This window comes from Anopheles marshallii, chromosome 2, assembly GCF_943734725.1.
Source record: "Anopheles marshallii chromosome 2, idAnoMarsDA_429_01, whole genome shotgun sequence".
Taxonomy (NCBI): Eukaryota; Metazoa; Arthropoda; class Insecta; order Diptera; family Culicidae; genus Anopheles; species Anopheles marshallii.
Window position 1 is genome coordinate 26,075,757 of NC_071326.1, and position 18,632 is coordinate 26,094,388.

The following is an 18,632-nucleotide window of genomic DNA, read 5'->3' on the forward strand; positions in this document are numbered from 1 at the left end:
AAGCACACGCGTTAAATAAAATTTGATTAATGTATAATGTCACTGCTGGCCCATCCGATGTCATTGGCTGGCTGCAAAGTGGTGACTCTTCGGTGCCGCGTCAGATACGCCATTCGGCACCCGTACATCCTCTTACTGCATGGGACGATTTCCTCCACCAGTCTGCTGTTGGTACACCTCGATTGTGTCGCCTTCCTCCATTTCCAGGGTGGTCGGGGTATCGTTCTCGTTGATCGGCTGTCCATCGAACCGGAAGCGGACGACTTGCATCGATAGACCCGCCCGATCACAGTAAGCGTTCATCAGCTTACGCAGCGGTGTATGCTTTTTGATCTTGAATTGCACCACAGCGTTGTCCTGTCCGAGCACCTTCAGATTGATGTGCTCCGATTCCGAGCTCTTCGAGTCTTTCTTATCATCGGCCATTATGCAGATGCGCTTCTTCTGGTTTATTCAAAGAAATTAAATGCTTTACGCTTGTTCCGAGTAAATTCACGTGCTAACGCGTCGCTTTCAATACTGTACTGCGAAGCTGCCCAACCACCGCTTTGGTATTGATTCTTTGACAGTTTTCGCCCTTTTTGTTCCCCGGACAACAGAAAAGTGCGGGATTTTACTTTTCGCCTCATGTGCTAAAAACCAACATGGTGTTCTAAAAGCAACATAAAATCAATCCACTTTACTCAATACAGGCTGGGGAAAATCGTAACCAGCTGCTCACACATCATATAAAAAATTCCACACACACTTAAAATAACAAAAGCAGCATCGCCATGGTTGTAATCAAATTTTGAACATTTTTCGGAAAAAGATTTTTGTAGTCCCCCCTATAGGGTTTGAAGCTACCCTGGACATATTTGTTGCACTATGAGCTCGAGTTGGTAATGAATATGTAAAAAATCAAATTTTATGAGGTATGTTTTAATTTTTGTTTCCGTGGCTGTAATAGTTAAAAACAATGGTGTTTATAAAAACTATGAAAAATTAAGGAAATATTTAAAAAATGTAAACCTATCAGCGATTAAATTCTAGTATATTAATGATTTCAGGATGGTTATCATATAGTTATCATATAGGTTATCATATATTTTTAATATTTAAATTATTATTTTGAATGAAAAAACTTTGTTGAAACATAGTTTTATTAAACTTTGCTAAATTTATTAGGATTATTCCCTTTTCTTAACTTACACCTTACTTCCCTTAAATTAACGTTTAAAACCACCATTGCAACGGGAACCAAAAACTAAAAACATTAAACTTTTATTTTTATTTTGCGTTCCTTCATGACTACGTTCAGCCCATAGTGGCATGTCAAATTTTTGTCCAGGGTAGCTTCAAACCCTATAGGGGGGGACTACAAAAATCGTTTACCCATTTTTTCAATGTGTTTGATCTACCAACAGGCAGCAGTTTTATTGTTGTATTTCTCCGTGATTATTGCAATGCAATGCAAGAAGGCTATTCGAATATTCCAGGAACTTTGATTTAAAAAAATAAAATAAAATTCATAAAAAAGCAATATAAATTTTGACTGTACGGTTGCGATTCTACCCACAGTGCAACGGTTCATTTGTTTACAACCAACACCGACGGCGACGGCTTGCGATTGTTTGGTTTTTCTACAAGTTTTTCTCTTTCACTATGGCCGTATTTCGTTGTTTCTGCTGCCGTGGTTTTGTGTGTTTTCTAATTGTTTTATTATCCATTTAAATACTGTTGACACATTTTCTCTTAAGAGCATGTTTCCTCCATAAGAATGTGTGATGAGCGATTCCGATGAAACAGACGTGTTGCTGCTTATACCGCCCGATTTTTTCAACTGCGAATCACCAGCTATACTCACGCCTCGAACGACAGCCAACTGTTCTTTCGACGGTGTGGATTACCTGTCTTACGCATCATTTGCCAACTGTAGTAACGTGAAATCGATGGCAGGGATAGGAAATTATTCGATGGTCGGTTGTACGGCAGCCGAACGAACCGAGCAATATGTCGCTTCCACTCCATTTAAGCACCACACGCATAAGGAGCCGGTGAAGGAGCAGTACTTACTGCACGAGATAGATCAGTTCCTGCAGGAAGATGATCCTCAAAAGCAGCAACATCGCCAACAAACTCGCACAAATCAACACAACGTTCCCGCACCGACCAGTCCGGAAGGTTCGCTGATCGATGTCAACAGTCTTTCGGTGCACGATTACCCATCGCTAACGAGGAACGATTTTAATGGACTAACAAAAACGGTTCCATCCTGTGGTCCCGTGCCGCAAAAGCCACCCCGCAACGTACACGGTGGTATGATAATGAAACCAACCGGCAAAAACAGCCAACTGCTCAATCTGAGCGATATCTGGCAAACGAACGGTACCGGGCAGCCAGAATATTCCAAGGTTCTACAAGAGGAACGCCTCCGAAGGCAGCATTGCGAGCGCAACATTCAATCACTCCACGTGAAGCTGCTCGAGTACGAAGAGAAAATTTCGGTAGCTCTTTCGGTGGACAAAGAGAAGGTATCCATCATTGCCAACTTGGAACAGGAAACTGGCCGCTTGACTAGCAAGCTTCGAGAGATGGAGCTAAATCACATTGAAACGCACGAAAAGCTGATGGCAGAGAATTTGGAGATAAAAAACAAGAATCTCTTTCTAGAGAAGGAACTGGCCGAATCGCTAAACCTTGTGCAAAAGTTGGAAGACAAAAAGGATAACCTGGAAGCGAAGATAGAGCATCTTGCGACCGCAAATCGGGACGTGAACGATGTACACCGCCAGCAAATGGAAGATCTGCAAATAAGGCTAGCAAACAGCCGTGACAACGAACGTCAGTTAAGGGAGCAGCTAGGCAAACAACGGAAGACGAACGAACAGCTAAGCGGAGAATTACAAACAGAGAAGCAGAAGCTTGCCGACGGCGTAAGGATAAGGGCCGATTTTTGTGCACTAAAAACGAAAACGGACACGCTGGGTAAACGGTTTGCGGAAGTCACACGCGAGAACGAAAGTTTGCAGGATCAAACAAAACGCATGAAGGAACAGATTACAATCCACCAAGAGGAATCGGTAGGAAGACATCTCCCGAAGTGTGCCACGATGAATCGTTTATAACATCTCTTCTTTTCTTTTTTTGTTTTAGAAAAAACTACTTAAAGAACTAGAAATTCAGCGACTTTCGCTCAAAAAGTACTATCAATCACAACTCGAAGATGTCGTGTCGGATAAGCTGAAGGAATTCCAGAAGCAACTTGCCACCGTCGAAGAAGAGCTAAGGGAGGAATCGAAGAAAAGGGAACGCAACCTAACCGAGCGGGCAAAGCGTCAGATCGAGTTGATCGATCAGAAACGGGAGCAAGAAATACAGCTTCTCACCGAGCGGTATAACGAGCAGGAATCGCTGTACCGTCTACAGTTGACCAATTCGGCCAAGCGTATACACGAACTGGAAGATAAGCTACGCACCATCCAAAGCCGACGGGCGGACATTGCCGAACAGCTGCACTCGATCATGGAAAACCAATGGAAGCAAGCGCTCGACGTGCTGATGAGTCCCGGACAGCAAACAGGCTCGAACAATGCTTCCAATCAATCGGAGCTCGATGGCAAGGCGGCTAAATTTAACCGCCTCGCTCTCGATCACGTCGACAAGGATCGGCTCGATGGGGTACGTATGCTGAAAAACAGCTCCATTCTAACCGATGAAAATGACTCCTTCCGAACGCCGGGCAGACAAGCGGGGACTGAAAATGGAGGAAAATCGTCAGATCCCAACGCGCCCAGTTTCCCGAAAGAGTTGCTCCACAATTACATAGAGCTCTTGCTACAGAAGTCACCAAACGATCTCAAACGGCTGGAAGAGGTACTGTCGAGTTGCCGTAAGCAATCGGAAAAAGAGTCTACGGTGCGGTACACTGCCAATGATACGAATCCTTGCACAATGGCGGGTAAGTCAAGCTCTGCCACTGCACTAAACCAGCTAGGATTGGTGGGAAAATCTTCCAACAAAACACCCCGGCCGTGGAAATGAGAAATGTAGCGTTGCATTGTAACGATGCACTAGACTGAATGCGAATCGTTTAGCTGGATAGGTTCGGTAGCTTAAGTGAGAAAAAGCTAGCAATGGTGTGCCTTTTTAAGGTAGGGTTTTATCTGCAGACGTGCCATGTACTACAGTGCATGCATCTAGATTTTTAATCAATTTTGCCTGATTTCTTAGCACAATCGTTTCATCAAGGAGATGAACAAGTAATTGCGATAATAAGCATTGTATAATTGACCGGTTTGAATTCCTGTTCCTGCTTCGGATGATTCGCACTTCCTGCTGAAAAGCATGGTCTTTAATCTGTTCTTTACTCTGTTTATTCGATTACTACGCAATACAGATCATTTTCGTTAATATATACCATAATAGTAATATTACTATAATATTTGTCTTACTTTTCGTTATATTTAATAGTTTCCATTAATTTAAACCTTCGCGTTTTGGTTGAGTGTCGTGCAGCCACGCGCAACTGGCGTTAGTTGCACTATTCGCCCAGAAATATCGTCCAACTGCGGTCTTGTTCATCGCGCAGCTCCCTATAGGTGTAACTCAAAACGAACGGAAAACTTCTTCTTTACACGAATATTGTTTAGTTTTGCTTTTTTTTCTAATGGTTTGCTTCCCACCGAAGGAAGAGTGTTCCGTGGCGTATATCATACAGATCAGGTGATAAGCGGCGATGAACGTTCGATTTTACACATGAAAATGGTGCACCATTCATCATCCGATTCGAACAACGGTACGAAAAACGTGAAGCTGTAACTCAAAAGCTGACCCATCCAGCACGATTGCAGATGGAGGCGGTTGAAGCGGTTCTTTTGCAGGAAGTTCCTAAAATATGGCTTTGCACAAGTTGTTCAACAACAGTTCGTTCGCTGGCCAAACTACTTATCAACTTTTTGGAATGCTGTGCGATGCGTGACTTCGAAACATTATCGGCGGTAGATAAACGCGCTTTGTAAGCCGATAGTGGAGACTGGGCGTTTCCCATCTGTACATCCCGGTCTCCCGGCCCCGTACCGCAATGATGTAGATGAGCCAGCAGGGAGAAGAAACAGCAGCAATAACTAACAATTAAACACCTACGGTTTTGCTTATTCCAACGAGTTCAGCGTCAGCAGCTGTTTGAGGACCTTCGTCTGAGATGTTTCGCGGATTTCGCCCGCCAGGAACATCTCGTCCACGACCGTGTACACCTTGTAGAAGTTAAACACCAGATCCAGCTCGCACACGTTGTGAAAGTACTCGTTCAGCACCTCGACAAAGTTGTGAATCGCCTCCAGGTAGCACAGGTTGTTGTCGTTCACATCGACACAGATGCAGAAGTACAGTCCGGCGTACCGACGGTACACGATCTTAAAGTTCCGGAACTCGACAAAGTTTGTGTGCTTTGCGTCACGCACCGTCACGACGGCGTGCACCTCCTCAATCAATTTCTGCTTTTCGTCATCGTCAAAGTTCATGTACCATTTTGCTAGCCGCGTCTTGCCGGCACGGTTCTGTATTAGAATGAAGCGAATCTGTGCAGAAATAACGGAAATATGTGGGTGGAAAAGCGGATGCTCGTTATCGGAATCTCATGTCGATACGCGGGAGTGGGACGATGAGTGTTTTGCTGATGAGATGGAACCACGGTCCACCAGGTTTCTTACCATCGTGAATGTTACGGCCGTGTAGGAATGTACGGGAGAGAGCGCACGTCGCACCAACTAGTGGATCGGTTAGAAAGCTATTCCTCCAAATGAATGTAAACCCTTGGGAGGGTTTTCTTTTGTTATTTTGCGGAAGAATATAGGGGTGTCTTATGATTTGATGAGATTGATTATCAATTTTTCGCTTCTTCTACACAACGTCAAGAATCTTGACAGCTCACGATGTACTGAAGCTGCGTATTGACGACAGCAATTTTTCTGCAATAAACTTCGTACATATTTTCAAATCAGATGAGTCATTTCACGAAAGAAGTTTGGAATATGTTGTAAACAGAATTTTTGTAAAATAAAAATCATTTCTTATTATCAAAAAACCCAAGACCACTGGGAAGCTTGTTGCTCGTGTGCATACACCCTAAATTCTCCTCCTCGTTGACGTTTTTGAGGCCTTTATCCAAAAAGGCTTTTTACCGGTTCAAAACTACATCTGCTCTTCAGCATAAAAAGCATGATTTTTGTTTTCTAAATAATACATGATATATTATCAAATTATTTGAATGAAAATGCTTCGTAATTTTACATACATTTTTCGCACTATTCCCGTTCTGTCGCAGCTCAACTTCCTAGTGCGTTTGAACCCATTGACGTTTGAAATTCAATCTCGAGAACTGTCATAACAAACCCTATCGCAACGAAAATAACACAGTGATTTCACATCAGTGCGAAGGAATTTGTGATTTTAGAGAAATCTGTGATTTTTTCGTAACCCTGCTCAAATATACGTTGGTCGCGCGTGTGCTAACCTGTTGTCCTGTCGTGAGGAAGAACATTCCACCCTAATATGCTTTCTTCGTGGTTATTACGCTCGGCTAGTAAGCTGATATTTCCCACCCGTGCCTATTCAAATGTGGCCACTGCTAGCTCAGCTAAATTGCAGGAGCTGGCCCTGGAGGAAAAGTGCATTCTGGTAAATGATCGCGATCAGTACACCGGAAGTGCATCGAAGCGAGACTGCCACCGTGTGGATCCTGAAGGCAACATTCGCCTGCATCGAGCCTTTAGTGTGTTTCTGTTCAACAGTGCCGGAGACATGCTGTTGCAGCGCCGATCCGTCCACAAGGTATGAATAGGATATAACGCACACAAAATAGCATACGAACACGAGCGAACGGTTGCGCGCCACTTTCTCCTGCCGATTTCACACCGCGTGTCCGTTAGTCTAGGGTGTCTGGGATTGTGAGCTCCGTATCGTTTCCTTTTTTCCCTTACGTCACGGAGGGCGGCTTCAAGACGCACGCATGAATAATTCAATCACTTCCGAAATGGTCATTCCAAAGCGCCGTTGTGCTAATCGCTTGTTTTTCGACGCATTTAACATTTCCATGACAACGGAACGGTACCGGTACTGACTGACCTCGAAGATAACATTTCCCGATTGTTATACCAATGCCTGCTGCAGCCATCCGTTGTACGACATCGAAGGGGAGCGAGAAGAGCTGAACGCGCTCGGTATTCGACGTGCCGCCCAGCGGAGATTAAACTATGAGCTTGGTATCCCGATGGCACAGGTAAGGGCCTATTAAAATAGTCGACAATAAATACACATGTGCTAAACGGCCACGGTAACATAACCAGGCACGACCGGAAAACTTCCACTACGTTACCCGCATTCACTACGCCGATCGGGGCGATGGAACGTGGGGAGAGCACGAAATCGACTACATTCTGTTCCTGCAGAAGGACGTCGAGCTGAAGCCAAACGATAGCGAAGTGAGCGAGGTGCGGTACATCCCACGGAAAGGACTGAACGATACGATCGCTAATCTCGATGCACCGCTAACGCCCTGGTTCCGGCTGATCTTACAGCACCGTCTTCAACTGTGGTGGGATAATTTGCATCGTTTAGATAGCTACGAAAATCACAAACAGATTGAACGATTCTAACCTAGCATTTGACATACCAAAATGGGGCATTATTGCTATATCGTATGAGTACGACACCGTGGTACTTTAATAAGCAAAAAACAGAGGCAATAATAAATTTACTTCAGTAAGGTAACATGTTTTCGGTTGCAGGGAATATTTATGGTGGTTAGAAGGACCTTCGGAAGGTAATTACTTTGTAATGAGATTGTTTATGAATGGAATGGAATATTATATGAATCTACTTTTCTACTATAACTAATCTTTTGCCGTAGTATGTTAATTTGTTATATCCGAATTTAGTGCCTGGTAACTCAACATCTATAACTTCTCTTCGTAATGCACTGCTAACATTTTTACGATACACTTCTCAACATAATAACTTCTACTTTAAGGGTTGTATTGTTGTACAGTATTTGAGAAAAATGACCTTGAGCGCCGGTCATTTTTATTCGCCATACCAAAAAAAACCGTAACATAGTATAGACGTGAGTATAATTACTGAGTAAAAAATATGAATCACTTGTTTATCAGCAAGGAACCAGCAAAAATAAAAGCATCTCATTAATTGAACCGTTCCACTATTTACGACAGCAACGAAACGAAGCCCTGCGAGAAGCCCAACAGCCCAAACGGTCCCACCATCCCCACCAGCGAAAGTAACAATGAAAAACCCGACTTGGGACCGAGCTCGCTCACCATACGGAGCAAATGGCAACTTCGTCTTGGGGTCTTGGCACGTTCTCGTTCGGCTCTTGGTCCAGCTTGTTATTCATTTCATCCTCGTTCGTTGCGAAGACCCACCCGTACGCACGCACGGCATCAGCAACCGTAGAACCGCGTCAGTCGCGCACAAACATTTGCTCGAAACGGACCACGCATAGCATACTCTGTGTCGCGCTCGGTTCATTGCCTGCTACGAATGCGGTTTTGCGTGCCGCTTTAAGACGGACGGTCCCGCGGCTGGCGTGAAATTAAACGTGCTCGACGCGCAGGTCACGCATGTGAGTTTCGTGCCTGTACAAGCGTGGGCACTCGAAGGAAAAATCCCACCCCACACATTTACCCCTAACGTTGCGCGTTCGTGGCCAGTGGTGTGCAGTGTTTCGGAGTGCCGCAACGGTGAAGCTGCAACGGGTGTGATTCGATGCAAATTGGGTGATGCAAACCAGTGTGGTTGTGATAATAGGCAAAAAGTAAAAGAGGCAAACATAGCCCAACTTCAGTTTTGGTGACCGGAAAGAAAGAGAAGAAAAAAAAAACTAGAACCGACAGGCAATAATAACCTAATTTAGCTTGAAAAGTACCAGCAAACCGGTTCAAGGTAGTGGCACAAATCCTCAAACTGCTGCATCAACTGCAGTGACAACGCAAGTGGTAAAGTGACCGGCAAAGGTAACATCGACAGTGTCGAAAAAAAAACCGTTCGCGAAAAGGAAAGTTTTGCCCACACGGTGCACAACAATCACACCGGGGGGCACCCTCGTCAGGAAGGTCCCGTATCGCTTTTGAGTGTGGTAAGTAGAACACGCACGTACCGTACAATGCGCGTCCAGAATACGCGAGCATAAGGGGCAGCATAAGAAAAGCGAGTTTAATAGCCTCCTTTGTGGTGGTTTTATTCTTCACCAATCGGGCATTCGTTACAAGCGTATCGTAGCAACCGGTTTGAGCAGAAGCAGCGTCGAGAGAAGTGAGCGATTTTTGCAACATCGATCGATCGATCTTGCAGTTTGGGTACCTTTTTTTCTAATGCTTCCACACCTATGCAAAACCGGGGGGGTGAGGGTGAAGAGAAAAGTGCTGGTGCTGGTGGGGTAGCAGCACCGGACATCGAGCCCAGTACGATAGAAAGTGAGCGCGCATGTTGTTCAATCCGGATGATTTGTGTGTTGTTCGCTACTTTTACTTTTCTTATCCATTCAGACCGCGTGAGACGCCACCGCGGAGATATTACAGTTGTTATTTGTTTTTAACACCACTCGAATAAGGTAAAATTGTTGGAGATATGGATGGGGTGTGAATTGGGAAAAAGTCGGTCAAAACATTTCAAAGCTTTCCATCAATCAATCGACCCAAGAGAAAGGCAAATTTGTGCAATTTGCTTGCAATTTAATGCATCTCACAAAACTGGATTAATCCAGTGCACTTCGAAGGTTTTTACAGAGAGTAACGGATAAAAGCTAGCGAATAAACTTACACGTTAAAACCTACCCTCGTTTTAGGGTACGCCCTTGGTCGCGCGGTGCATTTCCCACACTGTTTGATATTCATGTTTCATGCTACCGTGCTGCGCTAGTGTTCGTGAGCTGAAATCGATAGCATCTTTTGCAAATAAAAGCGATACAAATGCAGTTCGGTGCATTTTCATGCGGACGCCCTTTGCGCTTTAGTCTATTCATCGTCTTCAGCTCCACCGGGGAAGCAAAAATGAAGGCGACATCATTGAACACCTCTCTAAACGTTTTTGGAGCTGATTGTTTCATGGACAATTGGTGTGGTGGAAGGGTTTTTGGAAGGTTCGCCAAACAGTGTAGCAAAACTGCTCCAACCCAAATAAGCCCGTTGGCATTTAAGCGTCACAATTGCACGATGTAGATGCCACTTAGCTACTGCACAACCCGTGCCCGAAACTTGTGGTGGCGAGCAAAATGGAACTCAACTTGCTCCACCACACACCAATGAGCGGCTTTATGCAGCTGTTCTTACCTCGCAAAGCGAGCACCTTCCTCCGTGCACGAACGGGGCTTGAAAGTGGAGTGTGTTGATATCGTAAAACCGTCACCACAAGCCCGTATCTGGTTGGTTGGCTCGAGAAGAAATAGGAAAGGCACTTTTGCAGTCGCTACATAAAAGAACAAAACCACTTGGCTGCAAGAATACATAAAGGTTGGGATTGTCAGAAACTTGTTTACAGAACAAGTTCAACGAGCCAAACGAGCGTTGGAAAATGAAAAACCTTGTCTATGGGCCGTATGTAATCCACCGGGTAGTGTTGGTGCGCACTCCTTTGTATGTTTTCTTACGAAACACTTTTTCTTCTGTTTTATCGCTATCTTTCACACTTATCTTTAATAGTGATCTAACCTTTACACGAAGCTCAGAACGCAATTTCTTCAGTCGAAGGTAAAAATTCAACCTTTTTTTTGTTGGACATTAACTATTCTAAAGCGTGCGAGCCCTAATTAAACTATAAGATTGCATCGTGTGATAATGTTGCTACGTGATTTGCGATCCGACCCGATGGAACAGGGCTTCGCAACTTTCAATAAACCGTTCAAATAGGTCAAGTGCATGTGCAGTCAATATGTACGTTTAACCAAAAGTATTTGGGGAAAAATCTAAAACTACTTTTTACTAATAAAGTAGTAGGAAACTAATTTAACTAATGAGCAAGAAAGCAATAAAAACATGTTTGAAGTACTCGTATTTCATTTTTCTATTTTGCCATATCTTACTTACCGAAATTGCACCTCCCCAACTATATCGGAGACCATTCGTTTTGGGCAAACTTCAAGACAAAAACACCACACACCACTAAACAAGCAAAATAAACATTTTCCTCTCGGTCAATGTTACGGTCATTGAACGTTTCGTTGATGTGGCTGGTCTTCCCTTTCATGGTATATCTTTCAAGACGACCGTTCGACGTGGCTAACGCGCCACTAATGGCGTAGGCAGCAAGCTTCCTTTGAGCTAAAGCGATGTAAACAGAATCGGAAAGACGGAAAGACACTCATTCATCTTTAACGTTCGTTATGTTCGTTTTATGTTTCAACAGCTGAACAATAAACAAATCTCAATTGGACAGCCCGTTTCTGTACAGGTTTGGTTTTTCAGGTGGGTGTAGCGTTCGCTGGTGCCTTTCTTCTTCAAAGAAAGCAAACAAAATATCTAGCCGGTTTCTCCCAGAGCTTTGCTCCACTTCCTCAAAGGAAAGTCAGTTTTGGGTGAAATGAAACAATATTTATTTGCAAACAACCTGGATAAGCGTACGTGGAGCAATGATATCCACCGATGTACGGGTACGGTTGTGCGAATGCAGCCTCTATCCGATCCCCAACGGATCACGCTGTGGGCGAGGTGGTGAGGTGGTGACCGGGTTGGTCTGTTCGTTTGTAGCACAGTAGGACACAAAACAGTCACGCCAGCCCGTTTCATACTTTCCAACGGCAGATCTGCGGAGTATTTTCCTGCTCCCTACACGGACGATCAGTTGGTCCCAGACGTCGTCTTCCTGCTGCTGCAGCCGCGATGCCCGCAGTGGCAATAGAAAGGCAACCCAGTAAGGAGGTCATTTCTGGATGCACAACACTGTTGGCATCGGCACCGTGGCAATGTTTTCCTGCACGAGAATTTTCCTACTGCTGCTTGGACAACACCTATCCACTATTCTGACCACCTGGGGTGGACTTTTTATTGCTGGAAAGTGGAACAGTGGTGCATCCACATACCGTACGCTTGCGCAGTGAAATGAGGTTCATTGCCTTGCTGAACAGGTTCGAAAACTTTACCTCTGGATCGCCAATCGTTCGATAAAGAAAGTGTACTACCGGCAACACCAAATACAATGAGCTCCAACCGAAGGTGGTTTGATTTGCATCCCGTGTTGCTAAACCTGTCCAATCTTCCCTATAAAGCACGATTGTTTACCGCGGCAAAGAAGATGGGACCGTTCGCTAATTATCGGTCCATTAAACCACGACTTACCATCACGCCCGGGTGATGCCGGCGAGCCTCGAATCGAGACAAACGGTCATAGATCATCGTTGCTTGCTCGCATTTTCTCCATTATTGCTCCAATTCTTTCCCAATGCGAATGAATATTCATCATCGCACGGGCACGGAGTTTGCGCGTTCGTCGGTGGGCGGCACTAGCACTAGCTTCTTTCCATTTCGCATAACGTGATAATTAGGTGTCATGGATCAATCGTGATCTTTCTATTGCTTGCTACTACCGTCCGTCCGTCACGCAATTTGCAATCGTGCCGCAAGTTGTTACAGATTTTTTTTGTTATATGATTGTCAAAGTTGCTTATTGGTGCGAACGTCCCCATCTTCGATGAAGAAACGTTTGAGTAGTCTGACCTGGACGGTAGATTTCCTCAATCCGTTAGCAAAATGGAAGTTCACGCAAGCAACCAGAAGTGCCCTTGGTGTTTGCTTCTTTTGGTAAAATATGGTTGCGGATTGCGAACTTTGCAAGGATATTAGTTTGAACGTCAAATACTATACGAGGCAACACGCGCAACAGTTAGTAGAACCACTTCGTCTCTCTTTTGGTCATAGTGGAAGCTTTACCAACGCAACAAACCGCTGCGTCTAAAATGTGCTCTTTACGGTCGAAGAGTTTCTTCATTATCATCCAATCAATTCATATAACGCATGATATCTGAAGATCTTGGCACTTCACACGTTGAGCAGGAACATGCTGGCAGTGAGCACAATTGGAAAGATTATTCTTCTTTTTTCGTTTGTTGCATAATGGCGTAGCTGTGAGTGTAGAACCTTTTTCTTTGTGATGAAAAGAATGGGATGGTAAAGCAGTTTTCAAACATGGGCATCAGCATTCAGTTGTATTCGGACATGGTAAACACTTGTGTCTTGTTGAACAGATGAGAAAAGAAAAAAATGATGGAGAATAGAAATGTATGCAAATTAAACATGGAAAGCTGTAGGAAATGTGTAAAGGCAACACTTTTCTGTTTAGGATTTGAATTTAAGAACTTTGGCAATATTCAAATCTTACTTACTTACTTACTTACTTACTTACTTACTTACTTACTTACTTACTTACTTACTTACTTACTTACTTACTTACTTACTTACTTACTTACTTACTTACTTACTTACTTACTTACTTACTTACTTACTTACTTACTTACTTACTTACTTACTTACTTACTTACTTACTTACTTACTTACTTACTTACTTACTTACTTACTTACTTACTTACTTACTTACTTACTTACTTACTTACTTACTTACTTACTTACTTACTTACTTACCGAAGTTTGGTGAGTCCCATTCGCTGCATACAGCTCGTCGAGTTCGTCATTTCAGTAGCTCCTTCCTTCTCCTTCCACAAGTACGGGGTTTCAAAATCCTTCCGAGCATCTTCCTCTCGAACACGGCTTTACCGGTTTCGTCTATTTTGGACAAAGCCTATATCTCAAAGGCGTATATGTACTGGAACTACATTAATTATATATACTCTTCGGTCGTCGCGGAAAGTGTTTTGAGTAGAGAAGTTTTGGTAAAAGACAATAACCTATATTCAATACTTACCCTATATTCCAGAACTTATCTCTTTTTGCCGATTTGGGCATTACTCTTATATGCATAAAATTGATATACAACTACAGGAAATAGACGGTTCCATTAGCTAACAGTCCTTCATAGCATCATTTCAAATGCGCTCCACGATCTATCTTTATCAGCATCAACTTATGCGTGGAGTCTGCTGGTACACCAAAAAGTAAACAGTTTTATTAGCGCCCAAATGCTATCCAGACCCGTTCAACCGTACGTGAACACTCAATGGCGAATGGTATGCGTGTGTGTTTAGTTAATGTTTAAAATTTGACTACCACTAGCACACGCTCAAGTTCGTACGGAACCAATCGATCCGTGCTCCTGCTCCGTGTACCGAGGGCTGAATGTTAATTAGCAAATTAGATGCGTCGTTTTTCTTGGAGGTAACCGCACTAGACAAACCAATCGTTTCAGATGAAGCGACCTTTACGGTTAGGTACCACAAAATTGAACACACGGGCATGTTTCCGCCCGCACACATTCAGCCGTTGCGGGGAAAGATGTGGAAATCTTGAGACCACCCAACCTCGAGCTCGCAAAACCCCAAAACGAACCCCATTCTGTGTGGATGCTGGTAGCTTATCTTCTAATATTAGGGCTCGAAGCAATCTTCCTGTGACTGCACGCAACATCTTAAGTATGCCTGCGAGTGCCGCTTGAAGCCACCAAAACGATGAGAAAGCGCAGCTACTTAAAGTCTCGTAAAGCCACAGCCTGTAGTCATCGGCAACATTGAAGATGAACGCTTCTCATCGGCAACATTGTGGGAACGGAGCGACCACCACTAAGTACCCAGGCCGTATTGTCTGACCGTGTTGGTCTCGTTGTCGTCGTCGGTCTATGCTTTGGGAGGGTATTTTTTTACGTTGGGATGTAAGATAATTTTCGAACCTTACCCACCCTCTAGAGTGTGAGTTGCGGATACGGATACAACTGTATGCTCTCATGGCGTTTTGCGAAGCGTACGAACCCCCGTGCCGTAGTGTCACTTAACCCCGGTGGAAAGTGCTTCACTTTGGATGTTTACCCTTAATAAAGCGCATGGGAGTTCCCGAGCACACGAGCTGTTGCGTAAATTGTTTTCGTAAACTGTTGCAGCTCGCTGTCTTTTTGGCGAAATTCACTTAATTTGTCTTTTGTGAGGTGTAACATGCCGCTCTTGGCTTGACCGTAGCAATGACAACCTTTCGCCGCGACGGAAAGTGCTGTTGAAAAGGGAAAGCCTTTCTCGCTGACGATCCACTCAGCATCCTACGGCTGTGGTCAAGAGGTACGAAGGCGACAAGGTGAAAAATCGATCCCACAATGAACGATCGGTTTGATGAGGTTTCGACCCGGGTTCGACGAACAGGTCGTGATGCTTGAGGTAAAGGTAGAGCCACTGACAGCTGAAGAACACCGAAGATGGTGAACCATGTGATAATAAATTAAAATTTCTCCCGCGTTCCACCGCAGTTGATCGGGGGCTGCGGGTGACTTTAGCCGGACACAGGGTTAAATCTGGGAGCTGTTGAAAATAGCTGTAAAATATGTTGATTTCGATTCATCGTAACAAACTTAACATTTCGATATGAATACTTTTTATTGTAAAACATCATAATAAATTATTGAAACTTTTCAAAATTAATTAAGCATTATAAATGCTGTTAAAATGTATTATACCACATGAAAGTTTCAGACATTTCGCCTCGTTTATGTAAGTTGTAATTGATGAATATATTCAACCCACAAACGTTATTATGCAAGACATTGTTTTACTAAAACATTTATACAAACCTTATTAAACATTTACACCATTTGCTGCCTGTCGTTTGCAGAATCGCCGAATAATAATGCAGCTCAGACTAGACCATACTACTGCTACAGTGTTTTAATGCCCATCTCACTTTTACCTTCACTGAAATGGCTGTACCGTGAAAAATTTTCTACAATCCTCACCGTGATTGGCACAAGGAAGAATTAACGAAAAATTTGCAAAAATCTTTAAAAATGCAAAACAAAAACAGACAAAGTAAAGTGATACCTTTTCCATAAAACATGTTTTTTTGTCGTGTAAAACTATAATTTTCATTCGCCTCCGGTCCTCGTCACTGATTCTGTAATCAGCGGTGTAGGTGAATGGTGATGGTGATTTCCGGTTGGTTGAACTGATAGTTCCACCGCTTTTGTTTTCTTCGTTTGCCTGGTCCACCGATCATTTAGAAAGGTAAAAGACACACAAGACAAGGTCGCGACAAGAAAGGCTTTCGGAAACTCCGAATACGAAAAAAACTTAACATCTTCGAGTTTGCCAAAAGAAAAAGGTCAGCACAACGTCACAAAAAGAAAGCGAGGCAATAGCGTTGGTCTTCGGAAGTGTTTGATTAAATCTTGCTGACGTGAGGGAGAAACTGACACCACCCCGAAAGGACTTTCGGTAACGACGCCATATCAAAGGCTTTCGGCCGCGCTATCACCGAACTTCCCGGGCGTTGTTGTGCAAGAGGTCATAAGGAATTGTTTTACCGGTGTGTTTTTTTTTAACAAAACCAAAAAAAGGTTGCAAAACTTGTTTTGACTTATCGCGTATGCAGCATCTGAGATGGTATGCTCGTACCGGATATGTTGTTGATAAATTTCATGTTGAAGACTTATGAAATACATGTTGTATTGGATCTGTAGGAGGAAATATGATCCAAATGTCGTGTCAAATGTAGCGGGAAAGTGAATATTTTGTTGAAATTCGAGCTTTTCTGTCATTTCAGCTACAAAATCATTTATTGCGCGTTGTCTGACTGTGGACAATGCACGTGCGAATGATCTCAGAATAAATTTTAATAATATTCCTTCTCAGTAAATCATACTCATCCCACATTAACAACCAACCATCTGCTTAAGGAAAAGTTGCATTATACCAGTATTGACTCATCGGTCTCATGGATCAGCCACTAGCGCGATCCTCCACTGATCGTACATCAAAAGTACTATTTTACTATAACTCCCTTTTACCGGATGAAGGGCGAACAAAAACATTCCCTGCTCAATAAATTAGCTTAATTTCTGCCATTTTGTTTCAATTTCATCCTTCAACGATCGGTGACGCCGGGTGAACCAAACCAGAAATGCACCGCAAACCACTTCCGATTTGCAGCGCGCAACCGTGGCGGACCCGTGTACCATAGGGGGTGGAAAAAACCACGAAAACCACAGCATCCGGGAGGGTTGTTGGGTTTGGCGGGAAGAATGAATTACAGCCACCGCAGTGCTTCCCGCCGACAATGCTTTCCAATCAATGCACCGGAGACGCGTTCCTTCCGTCAACATTGTTGCTATCTCTCATTTATGGACGGGTTTTGTGTGCTAGAAGAATGTCCATAGGGGAGCGTATTACGCGAGCTGGGGCACTCATTCCATGGCTATTGTTTCCCTACAATGCAACAGCGATGCTGCTGATGCACCACCGCTAGTTGCGATTGTAAACCATTTTCTACACAACAACAATGGTTTGGAATTGTTTTTAAATAATTTGATGCGTCTTTTCCGCTCCCAGCTGTTATGCGCTTACACGATCTGCTGTGGTCTCGCTGTGGACGGCTACCCGCTTACCTTGTGGTGTAAATGAGCCCGATGACACCCGGTGAAGAAAGTTGTCTAATTTCTCTTACCTCTCTCGCTCTCTCGTTCAACACCGCTTTGGCTCCCTGCGATCGCTAATGATTGGTGCCGTGGAGTTCAATGTGACCATTAGCCGGTTTCGGTGCAGGCAAGATGCAACCTCAACCGCGAGTGCAGCGCAAACCATCGCTGCAATGTGGTATGTGTGTATCGTCGCCATTCGTCGCAAGCATCGTCAGCCGTAATCACCGGTGACGATAATGATCCGGACAGCAGCAGCTCGCTTTCAGATCGGTTCAGCGATCGCACGGCATTGTCTGGTACCGCTGCGTCACACGCGTACTGTGCGCAGTGAAAGGTGCCAACCATTGCGTACAGGTGTGTCGATCTAGTGCAATCTGGTGACTTATGCAGTGGTGACTTGCGCCGGTAATGATAGCGGAAGCGACTGGTGTTGATGTAATTGTCTACCCCATACGATGTGGTGCAAAAATGGGGTCTGACTAGGCATTAGGTTGACATTATCCCGGCTCATGGCCAGATTATTTTATTTTGTATAATTTTTTAAACAATGGCTGCTGTTAATAGAAGTACCGCAATACTGCTCTGTTCCCCTTTTGTTCTAAACGGTTGCAGCCCGTTTAAAATACGAAAGACTTAACAAGCGACGAACCTCGGAACTAAATTGTTACTTCCTTGTTTTTATATTTCAAACAAGATTTTTTGTTGCTTACTGCTCGAACAATGGCGATTTTCAAGTGATTATTGATGGAACATGAACGTGAACAACATTATTTTTAAGACGCCGTAGGAATATCATTTCAATCGCCTTCAAGCATACGGGTACAAGTTTCACATAAAAAAGGTGATTGATTTTAAAGTTCTACAGTGATTCATTGGTCGGCAAGAACCGTGTGTCGAGCAGAAACAAACCCTATTCTTATGCCGTTCACCAGCGCTTTTGCTCGTTCGTAGTAATACAAGCTCAGTCATCGTGGTATCCCGTTTTTGCCGTGGTATCGTGGTTCGTGTTGTGAGTTCCTCCAGTCAAAGCTTGCTGACATGGTTCGTTCCGGAAAGTGTTTTTCAATGACAACGCTCAGCTGAAT

At 43.9% G+C, this 18,632-nt stretch overlaps 4 protein-coding genes across 4 annotated transcripts; 2 read left to right on the forward strand and 2 right to left on the reverse strand.

Moving 5' to 3' along the window:
- Window positions 1-132: 132 nt before the first annotated feature.
- On the reverse strand, window positions 133-426 carry LOC128717530 (small ubiquitin-related modifier 3-like). The gene has a single exon (XM_053811450.1). The coding sequence runs from the start codon at window positions 424-426 to the stop codon at window positions 133-135; it is 294 nt and encodes a 97-aa protein (XP_053667425.1).
- Window positions 427-1,766: 1,340 nt separating this feature from the next.
- On the forward strand, window positions 1,767-4,023 carry LOC128708277 (uncharacterized). Its single transcript, XM_053803238.1, has 2 exons — window positions 1,767-3,062; window positions 3,136-4,023. The coding sequence occupies exons 1-2, from the start codon at window positions 1,767-1,769 to the stop codon at window positions 4,021-4,023; spliced, it is 2,184 nt and encodes a 727-aa protein (XP_053659213.1).
- A 1,109-nt stretch (window positions 4,024-5,132) lies between these two features.
- On the reverse strand, window positions 5,133-6,520 carry LOC128717544 (AP-2 complex subunit sigma). Its single transcript, XM_053811451.1, has 2 exons — window positions 6,494-6,520; window positions 5,133-5,558 (listed from the first exon to the last, which is right to left on the reverse strand). The coding sequence occupies exons 1-2, from the start codon at window positions 6,518-6,520 to the stop codon at window positions 5,133-5,135; spliced, it is 453 nt and encodes a 150-aa protein (XP_053667426.1).
- Window positions 6,521-6,531: 11 nt separating this feature from the next.
- Window positions 6,532-7,634, forward strand: LOC128709717 (isopentenyl-diphosphate Delta-isomerase 1). The gene is made up of 3 exons (XM_053804727.1): window positions 6,532-6,810; window positions 7,112-7,258; window positions 7,326-7,634. The coding sequence occupies exons 1-3, from the start codon at window positions 6,532-6,534 to the stop codon at window positions 7,632-7,634; spliced, it is 735 nt and encodes a 244-aa protein (XP_053660702.1).
- The last annotated feature ends 10,998 nt before the right edge of the window (window positions 7,635-18,632 follow it).

Coding starts and splice junctions, on each gene's coding strand:
- LOC128717530 (XM_053811450.1), bottom strand. CDS start 426: ATGGCCGATGATAAGAAAGACTCGAAGAGCTCGGAATCGGAGCACATC.
- LOC128708277 (XM_053803238.1), top strand. CDS start 1,767: ATGAGCGATTCCGATGAAACAGACGTGTTGCTGCTTATACCGCCCGAT. Junction 3,063..3,135: donor CAATCCACCAAGAGGAATCG/GTAGGAAGACAT, acceptor TTTTTGTTTTAG/AAAAAACTACTTAAAGAACT.
- LOC128717544 (XM_053811451.1), bottom strand. CDS start 6,520: ATGTTCTTCCTCACGACAGGACAACAG. Junction 5,559..6,493: donor TCCTCACGACAGGACAACAG/GTTAGCACACGC, acceptor ATTTCTGCACAG/ATTCGCTTCATTCTAATACA.
- LOC128709717 (XM_053804727.1), top strand. CDS start 6,532: ATGCTTTCTTCGTGGTTATTACGCTCGGCTAGTAAGCTGATATTTCCC. Junction 6,811..7,111: donor AGCGCCGATCCGTCCACAAG/GTATGAATAGGA, acceptor CTGACCTCGAAG/ATAACATTTCCCGATTGTTA. Junction 7,259..7,325: donor TTGGTATCCCGATGGCACAG/GTAAGGGCCTAT, acceptor TAACATAACCAG/GCACGACCGGAAAACTTCCA.